This window comes from Arvicanthis niloticus, chromosome 4 (assembly GCF_011762505.2).
Source record: "Arvicanthis niloticus isolate mArvNil1 chromosome 4, mArvNil1.pat.X, whole genome shotgun sequence".
NCBI classification, from domain to species: domain Eukaryota; kingdom Metazoa; phylum Chordata; class Mammalia; order Rodentia; family Muridae; genus Arvicanthis; species Arvicanthis niloticus.
In genome coordinates, this window is record NC_047661.1 from 77,620,659 (window position 1) to 77,640,860 (window position 20,202).

Sequence of the window (20,202 nt, forward strand, 5' to 3'; positions counted from 1 at the left end):
TGGCACAGAGGTCAGAGCAGGGTCAAGATAGTCTGGCATGGAGAAGGTCTACCTACTCACAACATTATGCAAAATCTTTTCTGTGTTCCTTCTGGATCAGGTCTTTGGGCCATGGAAGGCTCTGAGTTGGTATCTGTGTTCTCTATCGTAGTGACTTTCCTATCCATCGTTCTAAAGGGAAAAGGTGCTGTGTAGCAAACTAGGTAGTGATACCCTCCTTCATATACAGATTAGGAGACTGTATATGAGACTCCAAGAGGATCAACACATCCCCAGTACTTTATAGTGAGTGAGGAACAGAACTCAATCAGCCACTGCTGGGAGCCAGTCCACCTGCCTCTCTCTTGAGTATCATCGGAGGGTCTGTGGTTCCAGAGGAAGCAAACTGAGAAAGCATTGGTTTCTCAGGTCCTAGCATGAATTTATGCATTAGGTGGGAAATATCCAATGACAGAGACCAAGTAGCATCTAGAAAACAACACTAGGCTTGGAGCGAGGAGCCCTGACTTCCCTAGTTAACCACACCAGCCACAGCACTTCTCTAGAATAAGATCTGAGCATTCACATGGCCACTTTCAGACACAAGGGACCTTACAGAGCCATTTCTATAATGTGCAATGAGCAATGTCCGACGCCCACAACACAAATCAATCCCTTTCCTTCTACACAGACAAACAAGCCTTGACATCCCTTCTAAATAGCTCGTTTTTCAAAATGACTGTAAGTTCAGCAAACAAACCTAGATTAGACTGAGGCCAGGGTTCTCTGTATACCACTGACAAGCCTTGAGAACCGGGCAGGCTACTGCTGTCTTGGTATTAGATTTCTTTTCTTTTCTTTCCTTTTTAAAAGGCTTTTTAAAAAATTATTTTTATTATGTGTTGGTATGTGTGTTTATGCCTGGGTGTGTGCAGATGCCTTGTGGAGACCAGAGGTGTCAGGTCCTCTGGAACTGGAGTTACAGATGTTTGTAAGATGCATGGCATGGGTGGTAAGCATTGATCCGGGTCTCTGGAAGAGCAGCCAGGTGTTCTTGTTCTGAGCCAGTGATCTAGTCCCCAACACCGGGCTTCTTAACTGCAATGGGAGATGCCTGTGCTGTGTTGTCCATAGGACTTTGGTTAGCATCTCATTTGATGATCTAAGAATTTGCTATAAACTATTCTATCATTGTAAGCTATTTTGCCTGAATTTGCCCATGTTAAAATATGATTTCAGTACCTTCAGTTCCACAGGAGAAAGACAAATGGGAGGATTCTAAGGACCTTGGTGCATGCTGGGAGGTGGGGATGAGCACTTCGGGGACAAGTCTATGTGGCCATCTGTTGTGACCTAAAGTCAAATCTTTTCTGCAAGGATAGAAATCTAACATCTTTCCAGAGAGGAAAGGACGATAGAGGTCATCTACAACACAAAGAGATGAAAAGTAGAGGAAACAGAACCAAACACAGTTAAGTGAAGAGATGGGACAGCAAATGGCAGTTTGCAGACTACAGGATACTGTGAATTTTAATAACGTGGACATAAAAGAAGATTTCGTTTGCACACAGGGAGGGGTTCTGCTCTTGCTTTGACAAAGCTCAATGTGTGTCCATTCTAAATTATCACCTGAACAGTTTTTTTTTTAAACTATAGATAAGGTTAATTACTGGCAAACAATACTATTGCTTCATGACTTCAACAGGTCCTTACATCTTGAGGCAAGAAGGTATAAGAGCTGCAGGAATCTCACCTGGGGCCACTCGAGCTGAAGAAGGCAGGGCTCTCGGAGTATTGGTTCCAAACAGGTAATCTTCCCCGTAGCAGGGACAGAGGGCTTTCTGTGAACACCTGTTATTCTCTGCTAGCTACCCAGTGGGTCAGAACCGACAAGTCACAGCTCCGTCGCTCCTGCTGGGGAGTTTGTTACAGTAATGTTTGATTTAAATTGTTTATTTTTTACAAAAATCATCAATATTAATTGTGTGGGTATGTGCCCTTGCGTGCGTGCGTGCGTGCGTGCGTGCGTGGCGAGCTTTGTGGAGTCAATGTTTGCAGGGGTCCCAGGGATGGAACTCAGGTCACCAGGCTTGCACAGCGAGCCCCTTTACCCTCCGAGCCCTTTGCTCAGCCCTTGGGTTGTGTATTTTCTTTCTGCTCTATTGAAAAAGAGTTAGTTGGCTTTGTCGGCCAGCAGTGGTGGGTTCCGTGGTCGCTGGGAAACTTACGGACGGTTACAGAATCTCTCGCAATGGATGTCAGTTTGTTTGTCTGCAAAACTGTTCTGTTACTGACACTGCAGTGCAGTCTGATTGTGGAGGTCAAATGAGATGTGAGAGTCTCACCAGGTGTCTAAGATTCATTTAGAGTAAGGGAAGCAATGCTGACCTCTGTTCATCCAATCAGTCAGGCCAACAGTTGGGTTCCACCATTTGCATCTTAAAGGGTTTTGTGACTTTGAAATCCCAGGGTACTTTAGAAAGGAGTAGTCATCAGAAATAAAAATAAATAAATAAATAAATAAATAAATAGTCAAGGTTCATGTGATAATTTAAAAATAATAAAAAGCAAACAAAAAGAAGGGGTGCTCCCTCTGTGAATAACATACCCAAGTGCTCACAGGGCTGCAGATCAGAGTTTCCAGAAGTTTCCACTTTAGTTGCATCAGCCCTCCTAAGCCATCAATTATTTGAGATTTTATTATTTATTTTTTATCATAAAATATTGTTAAATAAGAATTCAATGTCATTTGTCATTTTTTTTTTTTTTTTTGAAATCAACTATTGCTTAGAATTGTAGGAAAGCAGAGTTAAGATGGAAGGGTGAGCGGGTGACTATGCTAACCTTACCCCACAGTGGTGGCTACTGTTTCTCATAGAAATTGCAAACATTATAAAGGAGCTCACGCATAGGACAAAGGTATTTTTAAAACCTGAACATCACTTCTGTGAAGAGGCCGCTAAGATCCAGCGAGGCCAGAGCTCAGCCCTTGTTGGCAAAGGGGCAGGGACTAGTTCGAGGAAGCAAAACGAAGTGGAGCTTTTGGGGGTCATGTTGGCTCTCTACAAGTGTTGCCTGTCTCCCTTCAGAATGAAAATAAAACATAAATGAGAGAGAAATATGAACTGAGACACACTGTTAGTAACTTCGCTGGGAGGTATAAATACACAAAAACAGACTCACAAGTCATCACAAAGAAAAGAACCCAACAAATAGGAAAATGTACGAAGCTATAAACTGCTAAGTCACAAAAGAAATGTTAATTTAAATTATTTGTAAGTAGATAACAATTATATCGCTTATGCTCCACCTCACTGGTAGCTTTTAGGAAGGGGCAAACATTTATTTTTAAATACTGAGTAAATAGCACTTTTTGACACACTTAAGAATCATGGGATGAGAGGGCGACAGTCTTGCATTTCAGCAGGAGTGGGGAACAAGCCTTCCAGAAGACAGCGGGCTTACTCTGTGAGTGCAGCAGAACACGTGAGGAGTTCACACCAAATGGAAGAGAAACCAGACAAAGAGCCATGGCTGCGAGAATGCTCTCTGCAGCCGGTCTGTGTCTGAGAAGTGGCCTGTGATTTGGTTTGTGTAAGACTATACACCAGGACCTAGGAAGCTGTCTGCAGGCTCTTGCCCCAAACTGCTTGTCTCTGGGAGATGGATCACTTCATATATCCTGGTCTGGGCTGATGTTTTAAGTTTTTTGATAAAGAAAAGGGAGACTAGCAAAGCTTCTTCTTCTTTTTTTTTTCCTTTTCTTTGTTTTAAGTGATATAAACAAGGTTTAAGAGTCAGATCTAGTGTTCTGAGTGACATGAGCAAATGACTCCCAGTCCCTGTAAACCCCACGCTTTCTTATCTGTAACTGTATTGAGGCCATCTGTTTACCTTCAACGTTAAAAAAAAAAAAATCACAATGTTGGAACCACTTTATTTCATTTACTGGACTTGGAAAGACCTATTATCCCCTGTGACGAAATGTACCCAGCTCGCCCTCTGCTGACTGTCCTGGAGATAACTCGGGAAGTCTGGGTAGTTCAGGAACTCTCCAGCTGCCCAGCACTTCTGCCCCTGTCCTTTTAGGACTCTGGCATTGGTCCAGAAGGGCTTGCAGGGAAAAATAAAATCTCATAATGTCTGTAATCCCCACAGTAAATGATATTATCTTCATTGTAAAATGCTAATCTACCTGAAAATATTTTGATGTGGTAGTTAAATTCCAGCATCCTTCCCACTGCTCCAAATTGCAGATCCAGGAGAATCCAGAAGGAAAAAAGGGAAAAAGAAGAAAAAACCTGGAACGGGCTCTGAGGGCCTTGAAATCAAAGTATCATCTCCACTGAAAGAGGAAGATGGCTTCCAAAGGCTTGCGGCTGCTCTTACTGCTGAGCTGGGTGGCTGGCCCCGGAGTCCTGAGCGGTAAGTTCAGTCAGGTATTGGAAGGCAGCCACAGGCAGTCAGTACACAGCACATACAGTATACCATCCACTCACCGGCTCAGGCATTCCAGGAAAAAATATCAAGATGAGAATGCAAAATCACGTGACTGTCAGACAAGAGCCAGTCTGAGACAGCTGGAACCCACACAATCAAGGATTGCAGAATAAAGTTGTGAGTGATGGAGAGCCTCTTTGAAGAACCGGACAGGCTGTCTGTAGCTCGTAGCTTTAATCAAAATGTCCAAACATTTATGCACTATTCTCTTATTTGAGCATATTACAAAGTCCTGTTTACCAGGGACCTGCAAAGCTAGTTGCAGAGATGGCTATTGTACCCTCATAGGCCAAGCAGAAGAGCAGGGAGCATGCCAGTGACACCATGGAATCTGCAGCAGAGAAAGCAGGACGAGGAAAGTTTGAGTGTGCTGAGAAAAATCACCACGGACTATCTGGAATGAGAAGAGATGAAATGTGGGGCCCTCTGATGTAAATGCTCTGCTGAATCTAAGTAAAGCAAGGGCAGAGAATGACAGTCTTGCCAAAAGTCACACTGAAGTCCAGCTCCCAGGCTTGGTCATCTCCCACAGTACCACGTAGCCTCACTGGGAGTTGGAGGTGGCAGGACCTCCAAGCAACAAGCGTTGCTTGTTTGAGCATTAGTTCTGTTGAGAGAAGAGGTCACTAAAAGATCCCCTGAGGCCTAAAAGTTCTCAAATGGGCTTTGCCAAGGGGGTGAATTACCGTAAGGAAGCATGGAGAGAGATGGAGCTTTGGGGGCATTGGTTGAAGGCTGTGGTCCTTGCCATAGCCTACCCTCCACATGGCCTTGTATGATACTCTGTCCCTAACCCCACACCTACCTCAGCCACCAGTTCTCTCTCCGGGATCCAGGGAATTCAACCACTGTCTCTGCACCCTGCAAGAGTGTAGAGAACACTGGAAGCTGCCCCCAGTCTCTGCTGCCTCACAGCCCTGTCTGTATGCTGCTTGGGGCTGCCCTGACCTCTAACTTCCCTTAAGGGCCTGACACTGACCCTGGCTATATTCTGGAGAATGAGATAAGACTCTCCAACCCCTTCCCAGGACTTCACTAATCTCTTTGGGCCTCTCCCCAGGAGGAGAATAGAGCCAAAACATACAGCAGGGGCCCTTCCACGCTCTTCCCAGGCGGGTCTTCCTCTCAGCTGTAGGAACCCTTCTTGTTTATTGCTGCATTCCTGAGAACTATGCTTAAGACAGATCCCATATATTCTTTTCACAAAAGCTTATGGAAGAAAAATCTAATTTTACATTTAAAGTAGATGTGGAGAGCTCAGAAACTGCTTTTTTGTTTTCTTTCAATGGAGGCTGATGGCCAAGATCATAGCTCTGTTGTCTGCACATTGGCTCCTTGCCCTGGTCTGTGGCTGCCTGGGGCTCAATGGAGAGAAACAGAGAAACATCTAGAGACAATGGAAACTGCTTTGGCTAATATTTTAGGAATTACTCCACCTTGTTATTGTGATAATGATGCTGGTTTCTCATAGCTATGATTCTAACTGTGTCTGGGGCTGCGTGCCTGGAATCCTGGCTACTCAGAACAGTGCATCATGACCTTAGAGTCCAGACCTGCCTGGGCTACACGGAGTTCAAGGCCAATCTTGGAAGCTTAAACAGGCTCCATCTCGGGTTTTAAAAAGAAAAAAAAAGCACAGGGATAGCCTGTAGATCTACCGCTCTGTGGCAGGACTTTTCCACCATACACCAGGCCACTCCCCAGTATCACACAAGAAAGTTATAGTTCTAACCAGCTGTCATTTAGTCAACAACTACTATGTGTTGGTCGGTGTGCTGACCACGTGTTTGCATTAGGCATGCATTATCCCACTAGCCCTCCAAGCAACCCTGTGGGGGGAAAATGTGCATTAGTTTACAAGTAGTAGACAAGAAGCCAGAGTTATATGAGGTTAGGAGAGTAGAAAGACCACAGAGGTGGAGAGCTTGGGTGCTAGGACCTGTCCCTTCTTGTCACCCCATGTGCAGCAACGAGAAGCCTTGACACCTTTGGTAGAGATGTGAAAGATCCTAGGCTTCTGAGAACGCAGTGATTCCTCACAGGTCCCACTCCACTCCTGTCTCGTGGCCTCAGTAGGTCTTTGTCTATACCACGGGTCCTTGTCTATACCACGGGTACCCATTCCTATCTGTCTGAGACAGTCTGGCTATTAAGTAGGACAGCCTGAATAAATATGAGTGGCTTGCAGGTTTTGGTTTTTGTTTTTTAAACATAGCCTGAGTATGACTAAGCCGGCTGGAGCCCCAACTCAGAGCCACATTGCCTAGGTCAGATCTTTTTCTTATTTGCCGTGAGAGTGTGAGGCACAACAACTTCTTTCTGCCTCGTTCCCTCATCTGGGACGTGGTGGTAATATCAGGGACTACTTAATGGGGGTGAGGGTGGGCTCTAGAGTATTAGTAAACTGTCCAGAGCAGGACCTGGTACCAAGGAATGCTGGGTAAATGTGAAGCATCACAGCGCATGGCCTCAGTTGGAAGAATTTCTAACTGTTCCCACCAGGGGGCGCATGTCGATAGCTGCAATAATGCAAGGTTGAGGTGAGAAAGAACAATAGAGAAAATCAGAGGGGAGGAAAAAACTGAGGAGGAGTGGCAAAAGTGGCGCACAAAGGCACGGAGAAAAGCAGAAGAGATAGGCGAATTGAAAAGGCAGAGCAACGTCCCATGGGCTGGGATCTTGGGTCGAATAAAAAGAAAAAATGAGTTGAGTGTCAATATCTATCTGATTGTGGTTGCTGACTGGAGACAGACCATATAACCAACGCTACCTCATGTTCCTGCTGCCTGACCCTTCCTGCTTTAAAGGATCCAATCCCCTCAAGCTACAAACCAAATAAACCCCTTTCTCCTCCAGTTGCATTTGTCAGGTATCTGGTCACAGCTATGAGAAAAAGATAATCAATATACTCTCCTTTCATTTCTTAGCTCAGTTAGTGATTATCCTTCACTCAAAGATCCAATCACACAGGCAATGGATCTAAATTGCATCGTAATTCCAAATCAGAAATTACATGCTTTGGAACTCGTAAGAAGCAAAGTGTTCCAAATCAGCTAAGGCTGGTGCCTGAGAGGATGCAGCTAGAGAGGGCAAGGAGACCAAGCTGAGAAAGTGCCTCAGTGCTAAGGAGCTGGCAGCAAGACTTAGTTGGTAGATGGTGTGCTTAGCATGCATGAAACCCTGGCTTTGACCTCCCACTAGTTTGTAAAACCGAGAATGACAGCAATGCCTGTAATATCATCTCTAGGAAGGTGCAGGCAGGAGAGTCAGAAGTTCAAAGTCATCCTCAGCTACTTTGTAAATTCAAGGCCAGTCTGGGCTGCATGAGTTCTTGTCTCAAAGGGGGAAAAAAGGAAGGGGGGGGCAGAGAGAGATGGAGAGAGGGGGAAACTGAGGGGGAAGAAGGGAGAAAGAGAGAGAAGGGAAAAAATATAAGATAGATAGATGATAGATAGATAGATAGATAGATAGATAGATAGATAGGAGAGAGAACACTAAGTAACAGGGAGTCTATCTGAAATCAGTGTGAAGGTCCTGGGGATTTATAGGGAGCAGATGAAACAGAACCAAGGGTGTTCTGCAGTAAAGAGTGCTGTACAGTCATCTGACTGGGAAAAGATCAACACACTTAAAAGGTGCTAGTCTGTGCACGTCACTGTGGAAGACCTTTGCACTGGTCTAGAGTGTAGGTGTGCAGCCACGTTGTCACAAGGCTCAGACTGCCAGCCTGGTCACTCCTTGGCCGTCAACTCCTCTTCACTTCTCCTTGCCTCTTCTTTATCAATTTCCAACTCCAGTGGCAGAGGTATTTGCCAGCTGACCGGTAAGAAATTGCAGCCTTTCTGAGTCACAGCCTCTTTTGCCACAAAGCCTTTCTTGTTCCTGTTGGCCATGCTTGTCTTACAGATCCTTTATACTCAATGCAAACTTAAGGGCTTGCTATTTCTGCACACACCTGACACATTCCTGCCCCCATGCCTCTGCCTAGTTCACTTCTTTTCTCTAAAATATAAAAATATAAAAAGTCCCTCTCCTCACTATTGATGCACAACCCACCCATGGTTACATTCTGCTAAGTTGCAGTTTGTCCCTTCCCCTTCCAAAATGGCTCTTTCTCCTAATAATGCTTCCAACTCCCTGCTTATGTCTCTGTCTACTCAACAAAGCCCGGCCGTGTTGTTCTACCAGCTGCTTGAGTGTGTCCACTGAAGTTACACACCCTGATCTAGTGAAATGGAAGCCATTGGTGAGCATTTAGGCCTCAGGGCACACAGAGCCCAAACTCCAATGGCTATAAGACATCCTTAATTCCTTCTTTGACAGCTAGGCTACAGTGATATTTGGGTTTCTTAAAATTCCTTTTGGTTCAGAGAGTTTAGCAGTCCCAGAAAGCTTGAGGCCCCCTTTCCCAGTAAATAGCCGTCCTGGCAAAAGGTCCTTTGATGAAGACTGGGAGAAGAATAATAATAAAGGTTTTGGTTTTATTTTGTATTATCTGTCTCTATCTGTCTGTCTGTTTGTCTGTCTCTCTCTTTCCATGTCTTTATCTCTCTCCTGTATCTATCTCTGTCTTTCTGTTTCTCTCTGTCTCTGCCCACCCCTTTGTGTGTGTATGTTTTGAGACAGAATCTCATGTAGCCCAGGCTGTCCTCAAACTCACAATGTAGCCAAGGATGGCTTTCAATTACTGATTCTTCTTCTTCTTCTTCTTCTTCTTCTTCTTCTTCTTCTTCTTCTTCTTCTTCTTCTTCTTCTTCTTCTTCTTCTTCTTCTTCATCTGAGTTAGGCTCTCAGACATGAACAGTGTTAGTAGTCAAACCAGGGCTTTCTGCATGCATGGCAGGCACTCTTCCATCAACTTACCCAGGTCCTTAGCTCTACACAGCACTCATTTAAGCAGCTCGGCAGGGTCCTTCCGAGAGAGACTCTTCCCTTTACTCAAGGTGTTCTAGATCTAAAAACTGTCTCATCAGGCCACTGACATGTTTTGGCATCACAGTCTGTTACTGCCTCTTGTTTCTGTACAGATATCTTGAGACCCAGCTGTGCTTCTGGATGGTTTTACTATAGGTCCCACTGTTATGGGTACTTCCGGAAGCTAAGAAACTGGTCTCATGCGGAGGTAAGAAGGTTGGGCTATTGGTTTCTTTTAGAGAAAGGGGCCACCTAGAGCCCCGGATTATTTAACTTAAATTTAAGAGTTTTTCCTGGACATTCAGGAGAAGCCTCATGGTTGAAGAGAAGAGGGATACGCTCAGCCCCTTTGGTTTTGTGATCATTGACGATGTAGGTACTGTGTTCAGACCTTCAGTAGGCTGCATGAACATAGAGTGAATAGGGAGTAGCCATGACTTCCAGAAAGCTATAAATAAGCAGATCAAAAGAGCAGGAAGAGGTGAAGTTCTTATGCAAAGAATAACTGAATTCCCCTGTGATACTTGCCAGAGTGATGTGCAAACATCTGAAACAGGTCTCCAGGGTACCAGGTGAAATGCAAAGAAATAGAAAAAAGAGGTGGCCTCACTTGACCCAACCCACACACGCCTGAATTTTATTCCTTCCAGCTATGCTAAGATATATCCAAATATCCAGTCCAAGTAAGTAAAAGATCGATGCTGCTGTCTCTCTAGCTTGTGACTGATTGATGCATATAGATACAATGTGGCATGGTCCAGGCCCCTAGCAGTCTCAAGATTCCTGTCTGTGACTCAAAACAAGGATGAAGAACCCACTAGGTGACAGCTAATGAGTTATTCAGCTGTGTTCTATGACCTCCAGAACTGTGAGAGGACAGGGCCCAGGGCAGGGAGCATGCCTACAATCCTAGCTCTTGGGAGCTGAGGCAGGGTGGTCATGAGTCCTTTGGGGTCAGCCTTGTCTACATAGGGATGCTTTCCCTCAACAATCAAGAGAAGTGTGAGAGGATGTGTGGCTGTGACATCAAAGCAGAAAATGTCATCGCAGTTTAAGCAAAAATGATTTCCCTTTGAGTAGGTCAAGAGACGTAGCAGAGATAATCCAAAGAACAAAATGTCTCATTGAGTGGGGTCCTGAATAACTGGGGGAAGGAGGAAAGAGAGTGAGAGGAGAGAGCAGGAAGACAAGAGGGAGATGGAGAAACACTGGATTCTGTAATTATGAGGAAAGTGTGCTTCAGAGAGATGAAGTGACTTGTGAAGGCCACTGGGACCCTTTGGCCCTAAATCTTCTATGAGCTGCCTCTTCTTCTGAGAGCCAACATTGTGGCCTCCTGTCTTCTATAGTGACAGAATCACCTGTGGGTTTTAGATCCCAGTTTCTGGAGTTGGGGGATAGATCCATCCTGCTTGGCATACCAGGGATCCAAGGAGAGAGCTGTATGCTCATGGCATCATTAATGGGACCTCTCCTTGCAGCTGGAGTGTCAGTCATATGGAAATGGATCCCACCTGGCAACTGTCTTGAATCAAAAGGAAGCCAGCATCATATCAAAGTACATAACTGGCTATCAGAGAAACCTGCCTGTGTGGATTGGCCTGCATGACCCACAGAAGGTAACCCCAGGTTTGGCTCACAGAGCCTCTTGGGAAGCCTAGGATGATAACCTATTCATGAGAAATAGCCTCCTGGCCTACAAACAGGACACAAGGCCCCTCAGCCAAGCACCTCCAATGATAAAAGCCAAGCTGAAGGCCAGGGACCCCATTCTTGCCCTCAGTGGAAGACATAATTAAATAGCTCCATTTTATGGAACTATTTAGCTCTGGTCATCCTGGATCATTCAGACACAAAATTATCATTTTCTAAAGTTCTCTCAAAAAAGAGAAAGACAGAGACAAGAGAGAAAGCATGCAAGCCAATATTCTAGAAGGTTCAGATTAATTTACTGCCATTAGGTCTTGATTAAAGGGAAACACTTTCAGCTGACCTTTTCCTTAGACTCTGCCACTTTTTTCATCGTTCTTAATTCTTGCCTCTAGATCCTTGTTTTGTCCTCTCCATCAGCTCATCTCATGATACACACACACACACACACACACACACACACACACACACACACTATGTGTGTGTATATATATATATACTGTTATTCATTTATTTGCTTTAAATAGTGTTTATTTGACTTTCACGATTTTTATTTCAAAAATATTTTTACATTTTTATTTTCTATGTATGTGTGTGTGTCTGCAATTATGTATGTGCCTGGTACCTGGGGAAGCCAGAAGAAGCCATCAGGTACCCTGGAACTTGGGTAACACAGTTGAGAGCTGCCATGTGGGTGCTGGGAACCAAGCCCGGGTTCTCAGTAAAAGCAGCAAGAACTTCTAACAGCTGAGTTGTTTCTCCAGATCCTCCAAATCCTCCACGTTTTGAGACAGAGTCTCATTACGTAGCTTTGGCTGACCTGGAACTCCCCATACAGAACAGGCTGGCCTCAGACTCACAGAGATTTTCTTGCTCCTGCCTCCCTGGTGCTAGAATTAATGGCATGTGCCACCACACCTGGACAATTTTTTTTCATTTTTTATTTATTTACTTTGTTGTCAATCAAACCCCTTCATTCAGAGACAAGCTATATATTTACATCTATTTTTGTGAGATATTTTTGTTTGATCTTCTTTTTACATGTGTAGACACGTGAGACATAAATGACAAACGAATGTTATAAATGTGTACCCTATCTCTAATAATCAAAGACATGAAAACTAAAACGATATAATTTGACTTAGGTTGTCAACAATCTCATTTATACAATGAATAATATCTTGATGTTATGGAGAAATTGTCCTTGCACCCAGCCAGTGAGGATGTAAGTTTGTACAAGTGGACAGTGCTTGGAATGTACTTTGTCAGAGGGCATTGGTAACTGCGAAACAGTGATGTCCTTTGACCCGTTCACTCCGCTTCTGGAATATATTATAAGGAAATAATTTTGAGAACACAGAGTTATTCTCAAGAAAATTAGTCCTAACAGTGTTTTTACATAGTAATTGGAAATGAGAAAGAATATTTGGTAGCCAATAGGAGATTGTTAAGGTAGATTGTGGTACATCCTATGGTAAGATAGGAGATTGTTAAGGTAGACTGTGGTACGTTCTATGGTAAGGAGACCTTAGAAAACAACATGAAAGATGACTATATATCTTAAAGAACACAGTATTTTTTTTTCTGTTTTTTCAAGACAGGGTTTCTCTGTGTAGCCCTGGCTGTCCTGAAACTCACTCTGTAGACCAGGCTGGCCTCGAACTCAGAAATCTGCCTGCCTCTGCCTTCCAAGTGCTGGGATTAAAGGCGTGCACCACCAATGCCCAGCAGAACAGTATTTTTAGTGCATTGATAACCATATTTCCATCAGAAGTAAATATACTAAAATATTAGTGATTTCCTCCATCACTGAATGGGGGAGTGACTTTCCTGATTTTGGTTCTTCATACGTTTCTATACTTTGCCCCCGTGATACCCCATTTCACTGGGCTGAGGGAGCAGCATGGCTGTGGGCAGTGAGCTGGCTGAGCTGCACATTTCCCCATTTCCTGTTGTTGCAGAAGCAGTTATGGCAGTGGATTGATGGGTCTGCAAACCTGTACAGACCCTGGAGTCCCAGGACAAAGAGTGAAGCTGGGCACTGCACTGAGATGAACCCCAAGGATAGTAAGTTCCCTGAACACCTTCCCTTTGTCCAAGCTTCAACTCTATACTTTAACCTATTAGGAACAAATGGGCTGACCCTGTCCTCCTTCCCAACCCCCTTTCACCCAACAACACTGCCCTACAGGACAGTGACCTCAACACAGTCTGTCAACCCTCATTCCTCTGTACCTGCTCCACAGTCTCTGCTGAATCAATATACCAGTGAGGAAACTTTTCAACAACAATGGAGAGAAGCATGAGGGGACACACTATGACAAAGGCCATCAGAGGCAAACATCTGAAGAAGGGAATCTCTTAGGCCAGCAAATCCCACACTGCTGCTATGTAAAGCAAGTTAGCCAGAACACAGGTAAATCCATAGATAGGTACAAGCTACTAAAACAAGGCTGCCAACTCAAGTTAAAGGGAAACTGTGACTAGTTAGCACTATCCAAACCCACAATAAGTTACTCTAGGAAGCAATGAGAAGCCTATCACCAAAGGAAATGTGGGCACTAGGTTTTTCAGTGTAGTAGAAACTGGGTTAGAAGAGAGACTCAAAGCTCCAAAGATCAACTGAAGAACATTCCAAAAGAACACATTCCAGGAACTCTAAGACTTTTAGTATGGGACATTCCACATCTGCCTTTTAGCCCATCTAGCTTCAAGAAGGAGGTTGACCAGATGTTTCCCTATGTTCATCTTATCCTCATGGTTCAGGGCTTCTCAGTGGACGAAGGCTCTTCAGTCCTTTCCTGTCAGCAGAATCCCGCCCTGTAGGAGCCTGTAGCCAGTCTGTGAGAACTGGGAGCCTGAATCTTTTTAGTTCATGCCTTCTCTCTTGTTTCACTTCAGCTCACAGCAGCCAGAACACAGGCTGCAGACACTAAGAAACCCAAAGATGGGGGCTGGGGAGAATGCACATGGTAATGTGCTTGATGTGCAGGCATGAAGAGCTGAGTTTGAATCCCAGAACCTACATAAAGCTGGACAAGGTAGTGTGTGTGTGTGTGTGTGTGTGTGTGTGTGTGTGTGTGTGTAATCCCAGAACTTCTACAGGAAGATGGGAGGTGGAGGTGCTGGAAGGTCAGCCACACACATGGGGTTGGGGGCAGGAGGAGAACATAAAATTAGGTAATTAAGTAAAAACCCCAGAGGAAGGAACAAGGCTAGTGACAAGCTAGTGATGGGTAAGTTTAAAGGGAAAATCTTCACAAGCCCCACTGGTGCTATTTTATATCTGTAGATGGATTTTACCTATGCACAGCCAGACATGAACTCATTCTCTGTTGTATGACCCATTCCTGTTTGCTTTCTTTTTAGGAAGAACTTCCCAGTATTTTGCTCCTTGTGTCCCTTTGTCATTCCTTCACTCTACACCACAATCTGTTTTGTGACCCACTATTTCTCTTTGGGATTTTTTTATTAGAATAGAACTGTAATCACAATGCTTAGAAGGCAAAGGCAGGAGGTACATCAAGTTCAAGACCAGCCTGAACTACTGAGTGACTTTAAGGCTAGTCTGGACAATGTAATGAGACCCTGTTTTGTAATAAAAAGTAAGACAAGAGCTGGGACTATAGCTCGGCAATTGAGCACTTGGCTAGTATAGGTGGGGGCCTGGGCTCAACCTTCAGTGCTGCAAGAAAAAAAGAATGAAAGAAAGAAGAAAAGTTATGTTCAGGCTGGCTTGGGGGTCTAGGGCAGGAGCTCCGTCCTGAATGACCTTGTAGAAATACAGCATCTTCATCTTACAGAGCTATCTGACCTGGCACACACTTCTTCTTTCTCTGTGCCTCAGGGAGAGAACAGAATCTCTACCCTCTTAATATTCTCCCAGTGCCTTTGTGTATAGGCTGAGCTCACTGCCTGGGTTTGCTGTGCCCTCAGCCTCCATTCCCAGCACATTCCCCCTCTGGTGCTGTGGGAGGAAGGCAAGCAGTAAGAGATTAGAATGGATACTCACCCATGGGTAAGCTGCTCCTGGTCACTTGAAGCTGTCCTTCCATATCTTTTTTGGATTCAGTAGATGTACCAAAGGACCCTACACAGCAGCATGTCAAGTCAGGTCAGCCTGAGTTCCAGACCAATCTTATGGAGACATTTTTTCAACTGAGGTCCCTTCCCCTCTGATGACTCTAGCACAGTGACTCTCAGCCTTCCTCATGCTGTGATCCTTCACTGTGGTTCCTCATCTTGTGGTGACTCTCCAACCATAAAATTACTTTGTTGTCACTTCATAACTAATTTTGCTACTGTTATGAATCGTAATGTGAATGACTGTATTTTCTGACTGTCTTAGGTGACTCCTGTGAAAGGGTCATTCGAGTCTCACAGGTTGACAACTGCTGCCACTTGTTTAGGTGACATAAAACTAGTCAGTATAGTAATTATCCAGCACCCACAAGAGGCAGTTCACAACCTCCTGTAACTCCAGCTCCAGGCACGTGATGCCCTCTTCTGGCCTACATAGGCACCCACACGTGTGCATACTGACACACACACACAGAGGCACCCACACATATGCACACACACACAACACACACACACACACACACACGCATGCATGCGTACACACATACACATAAATAAAAATAAGAAACAAGTCTTAAAAAACACTTATAAATTAAACACCACACACACAGGGTAGCCTTTGCTGCTTCCTTCTGAGGGGTATCAGAGTGGAGCTTCTACAGTCTGCAATTATGTGAAAAAATACTTGTTTGTGTTAGTCAGGGATCCCAGGAGAACAAGAAATGAGGGACGGAGAGAGATGGGCAGGGGTGCTGCTGGAGATGACTGCAAGAGTTGATGTGGAAAGATTGAGTCCAAAGCAATCAGAGGCAGCATTTTCTGGCTTAGGAGACCCTTTCTCTTAAGGCCTTTGACATATTAGTTGAGACCCACCCACACAATGTAGAACACTCTGCTTTACTCAATGTCTGTTGATTTGAGTGTCAACAATATCTAAAAAATACCTTCAGAGCAGCATCTAGACAGGTAGGCAGCTAGCAATTGCTGGACATCTGGACTAAACAATATCATATCCTACCCATGTTGAAACATGAAATAATTACCGTTAGCCCTTGCCCAGGACTCAAACAAACAAATAAAACCCACATACAGATAATTCTGATAAGCTCAGTACTGAACTAGCTTGGTTTAAATGTCTGTTTATTTTCTTACAGAATTTTTAACTTGGAACAAAAATGGATGTGTTGAACGCCAACACTTCCTGTGCAAGTACAGGCCATAGAGAGAATCAAGCATCTCCCAGCCTTGCACAAGCATCTACCAGCCTCGCACAAGCATCTACCAGCCTTGCACGGACTCTCCGCTTCCCTCGCACCTGGTGGCTGATCTAATCATTATTGCAGAGAGTAAACACAGCAGCAAACATTGATGAAGCCTCCAGTCCACTGACTATCCAGCCTTAATTAGCATAGTGGGACAGTGGCTTCGGTCTCAGAGTTTAGCATGGTGGGACAGTGACTCCCGGTTTCAGAGAGTAGCATGGTGAGGCAGTAGCTTCTGATCTCAGAGATTAGCATGGTGGGACAGTAGCTTTCTGTCTCAGAGCTTAGTATGGTGGGACAATGGCTTCTGGTCTCAGTGTTCACTCTACAGTCCTTTCTGGTACTTTTCTTCCCTCTCATTGTCTTAAAGAATGCTAAAAATGCTTTCTTGACCACTGCATCTCTGTCAAACCAGTAAAGTTTTGGAGCCAAGAAACAGCCATGAGTGAACTTCTGTCTCCTTTAGCCTCCATAACCTCTGACCTCCCTCTGTCGTCCACATACATCCCCTTACTTCTTGTTGTTCCTCCGTCCACCAGTCAGTCCCTGCTTGTCTGAAATGGATGGATCCCCGCCTCCTGTGTCCTCGGCAGCACTTGGGTTGAGCAGAAGAGACGATGGTGTGCCTACCAGGCCCAGAGCAAGGTCGAGTGAGTGGATGACACTTAATTATGAGTTCTTCTGTACCTATGGTGGGAGTTGACAGTCACAAATGGTACAGCGGACTGACCTGGTTGCCTCTTCTCTGCCACCAACAAGCTCAGTGACCTTGCTCAGTTCTCTGTGCTCAGAGTTTGGGATTCCTTATAGCATGCTTGCTCCAATAATAAGGAGGTAATCACAGCATAAAACATATGCATCCCCATCCCCCAGATCAGGAGTCTGCATGGCATTAGGAGAAGTAAATAGGACTTGCTGGCTGTTAAGAAGGACTACTTTGGTGTGATCCTGACTATACCTATCAGAAGGGAGAGTGCCTACCAAGTAAATCTTTGGGGCATGGCCATGCAGTCAGATTAGGTGGATGGTCACTTGCTTTATCCTTGTGACATGGCCAAGCAGTGAACACAGTTTGCTGCCCTGTTCCGAGGATGCTCCTTTATACCCAGAGCCATCTGGGGGCTGGCTGAAGGGAAATTAAAGGAAGGCTTAGTGAGGAAAGGGGTAACGAATGGAACCCTCCTTTTTGTTCTCCAAGAGGAAAGCATCAGCAATAATGTATTGCTCTGCTGAGACCCGTCCACCGCTAAATAAACTGCAATAGTGAGACAGCAGAGCAGGTGCCAGGCAGATACAGAAGGTCATTTTCACTGAAATGCCAACCACCCAGTCTAAAGAGGGATCTGGACAGATCACTGCCCGGGAAGTAAAAACATGAGGTTCCTGGGTAGAGATGGTAGCTAAGTTGAGAATGCCGGCTGACGGGAGTCACACAGAACCTAAGCAGCAGAGCCTGCATCGCTGCACTGAGACCTAGACTGTTAAGAAGTCACAGACATAAGAGAAGGCCTTATTGTTTCTAGAGAAGAACCCGGGCCCACTTTCCCTCCTAATTCATTTATTTCCCCATGATAGCAAATGAGAGAGGAACAAAACAAAAATTCAGACAGTAACTGGTAAAACTATATTCTATAAATATGTGAAAAGCTCTTAAAATGGGTTTGAATTAGTTCTGTGAGGGGAGTCACCGCCATTTTGGGACAGTGTTTGTGAAATGACAGCAAAGCACCCTCCCTGAAATTGCTGCAATACCAGGAACCGGCATGCCCTTGGGCACATATGATGGGCATCCTTCCGCATGAACAAATTGGTTAGAAGGGAGACTGGTCCACAGTTGACTCTAGAACTGGGCTGACCTGCTCTTATGCATACAAAATTTCAGTAATTCTTAGGAACTCATGTAGGCATGCCGTTCCACAAATTCTAGAAATACATGCTGAGTACCAAGAACCAATGCTCTTCTCCAGGCTAGCTGTCATCTTTTCTCAGGGATTCGAGGATCAAGTTCAGATATGCGAAAAGTGAGGAATGGGATCTGGTTAATTCTATGGAAGTCCCATGAGCTGTCATAACTGTTCAAATACTGTGGCAAATTATAATCTAACGGCCTCTAAAGAGTGTGGAAAGACAGAAGCAGGAGAAGTCTTGGTCTTCAGAGAGTGGTCTTCTGTGCGTGAGCCTAGCTCCTAAGAGATGGTCCAGACACAAAATGATGAAGAAAATGCTGTGTGCTAGCATTCTGTTGATGTGACAAAAATACCCAAGAAAACCAACTTGAAATGCAGACAGATTTGATTTGGTTCCTGGCTTTGGTCTGTGGTCACTTGGTCCAGTTGCTGGGCCTGTCACAAGGCAGAACATCATGTCAAGAGCATGTGGCAAAGCAAACTCTTAACTCATGCTCGCTGGAAAGAGCTTGCTTTTCATAACAAAGTGTGAGACCCAGATGTTCTGTTCTATGGTTTTGATAGGAAATATCTCATCAAAGGCTCATGTGTTAAACGGTCTGGTTCTCAGCTGGTAGATTTAACATCTGAGAGATAATCAGGTCATGAAGGGTAAATCCCTTGATACTTGACAGCAATATGGGATAGTGAGAGGTAACTGGAAGTAGGTCCCTGATGGAATGCCTTTGTAAGTCTTGTCCCTCATCCCCACCCTCTGCTTCTGGCCACCATGAAATGGGCAATCTGCTTCTCTATCACTTTCCACCATGACGGAGATCTACCACTTACTACAGCTCAGAATCAAAGATCCAGACAACCACACCTCTCCAATCCCTTCATAGCTACCCTCGGTCCTTGCAACTTCCCTGCAAAAAGAAAATAAAGAACAAAAGTTAAAAACAATAACAAAGCAAAGCATAGAAAATACCTCCTCATGGAAGCTATAGTGTGTCACAGTGTGTCCCACAGCACACCCTTTTGTCCACACTTCTTTACTTGCAAACATTCGCTGTAATGAGTCATTGGTCTGGTCCAAGGCCTCTGGCTTCTGCTGCACTATCAACACTGGATCCTCACCAGGTCTCCTCTCAGATGTCCTCTTGTTGCCCTGTGTCATGGAGATCCTGCAGCTCCAGGCCCTTCACATGCTCTAGCAATTCCTATATGAGGTAGATTTTGGGGTAAACCAACTCAAAGTTCTGGATCTGGGCCTGGGTGGTAGTGGAGCTGGATAGCCCACCAGCTTTTCCACACGTGCACACCCAGGATACTCTCAGCACTGCTCAGGCTAGCTCCACTCAATGCTGTAGCTGGCAGGGAGCAGGATCATCTCTCCTCTTCTTACACTTTTGGGGCAGCTCATCTGCACCCACACCAGTAAAGCCAGCTCTACTCTGCTGCTCAGTTGAGGTGCAGGGCCCACTCTCCCAACTGCTGCAGTTGATGAGGGGCTGGGCCAGCTCTTGAAAGATATAGAAAACTTATGAAAAGTTTTTATGACCCCTAAACCTCAGCCAAAAATATAGGCCAGCTAGTTCACTAGTTCCACAAAGAAAGCAGAACTAAATGTGAGATTTTTAGGTCTTGGAATTCACTGCCCCGGGATACATTCTGCATTCCGGGAGGAGTACATTATTCCTGAGTCAGAGGACACTTGGTGGATTAACATTTAGGAGAGGAAGGGAGAGGCTGACTAACATTCCTCAGACCTCAGGGAAGAGAACCCACCTGCGGGTGGGGAAGGCTCAAAGCATGGAGACACATTCCACAAGGTGAATGATGCAAGGAAAGATACAAGTCATCTGGGTGGTTCCAGGAACTAGCTGACCACAAGATGAATGGTTGAAGGAGATTGCATTTTTGATGTTCCC

The 20,202-nt window shown here is 44.8% G+C and overlaps 1 protein-coding gene across 1 annotated transcript; it reads left to right on the forward strand.

Annotated features, from left to right (window-relative positions):
* Positions 1 to 1,690: 1,690 nt before the first annotated feature.
* Reg4 (regenerating family member 4) lies at positions 1,691 to 16,821 on the forward strand. Its single transcript, XM_034499373.2, has 6 exons — positions 1,691 to 1,787; positions 4,236 to 4,404; positions 9,507 to 9,601; positions 10,875 to 11,012; positions 13,005 to 13,110; positions 16,278 to 16,821. Exons 2-6 carry the CDS (start codon positions 4,338 to 4,340, stop codon positions 16,343 to 16,345), a joined length of 474 nt encoding a protein of 157 aa, XP_034355264.1. The 5' UTR covers positions 1,691 to 1,787; positions 4,236 to 4,337; the 3' UTR covers positions 16,346 to 16,821.
* The last annotated feature ends 3,381 nt before the right edge of the window (positions 16,822 to 20,202 follow it).

Coding starts and splice junctions, on each gene's coding strand:
- Reg4 (XM_034499373.2), top strand. CDS start 4,338: ATGGCTTCCAAAGGCTTGCGGCTGCTCTTACTGCTGAGCTGGGTGGCT. Junction 4,405..9,506: donor TGGCCCCGGAGTCCTGAGCG/GTAAGTTCAGTC, acceptor GTTTCTGTACAG/ATATCTTGAGACCCAGCTGT. Junction 13,111..16,277: donor TGAGATGAACCCCAAGGATA/GTAAGTTCCCTG, acceptor ATTTTCTTACAG/AATTTTTAACTTGGAACAAA.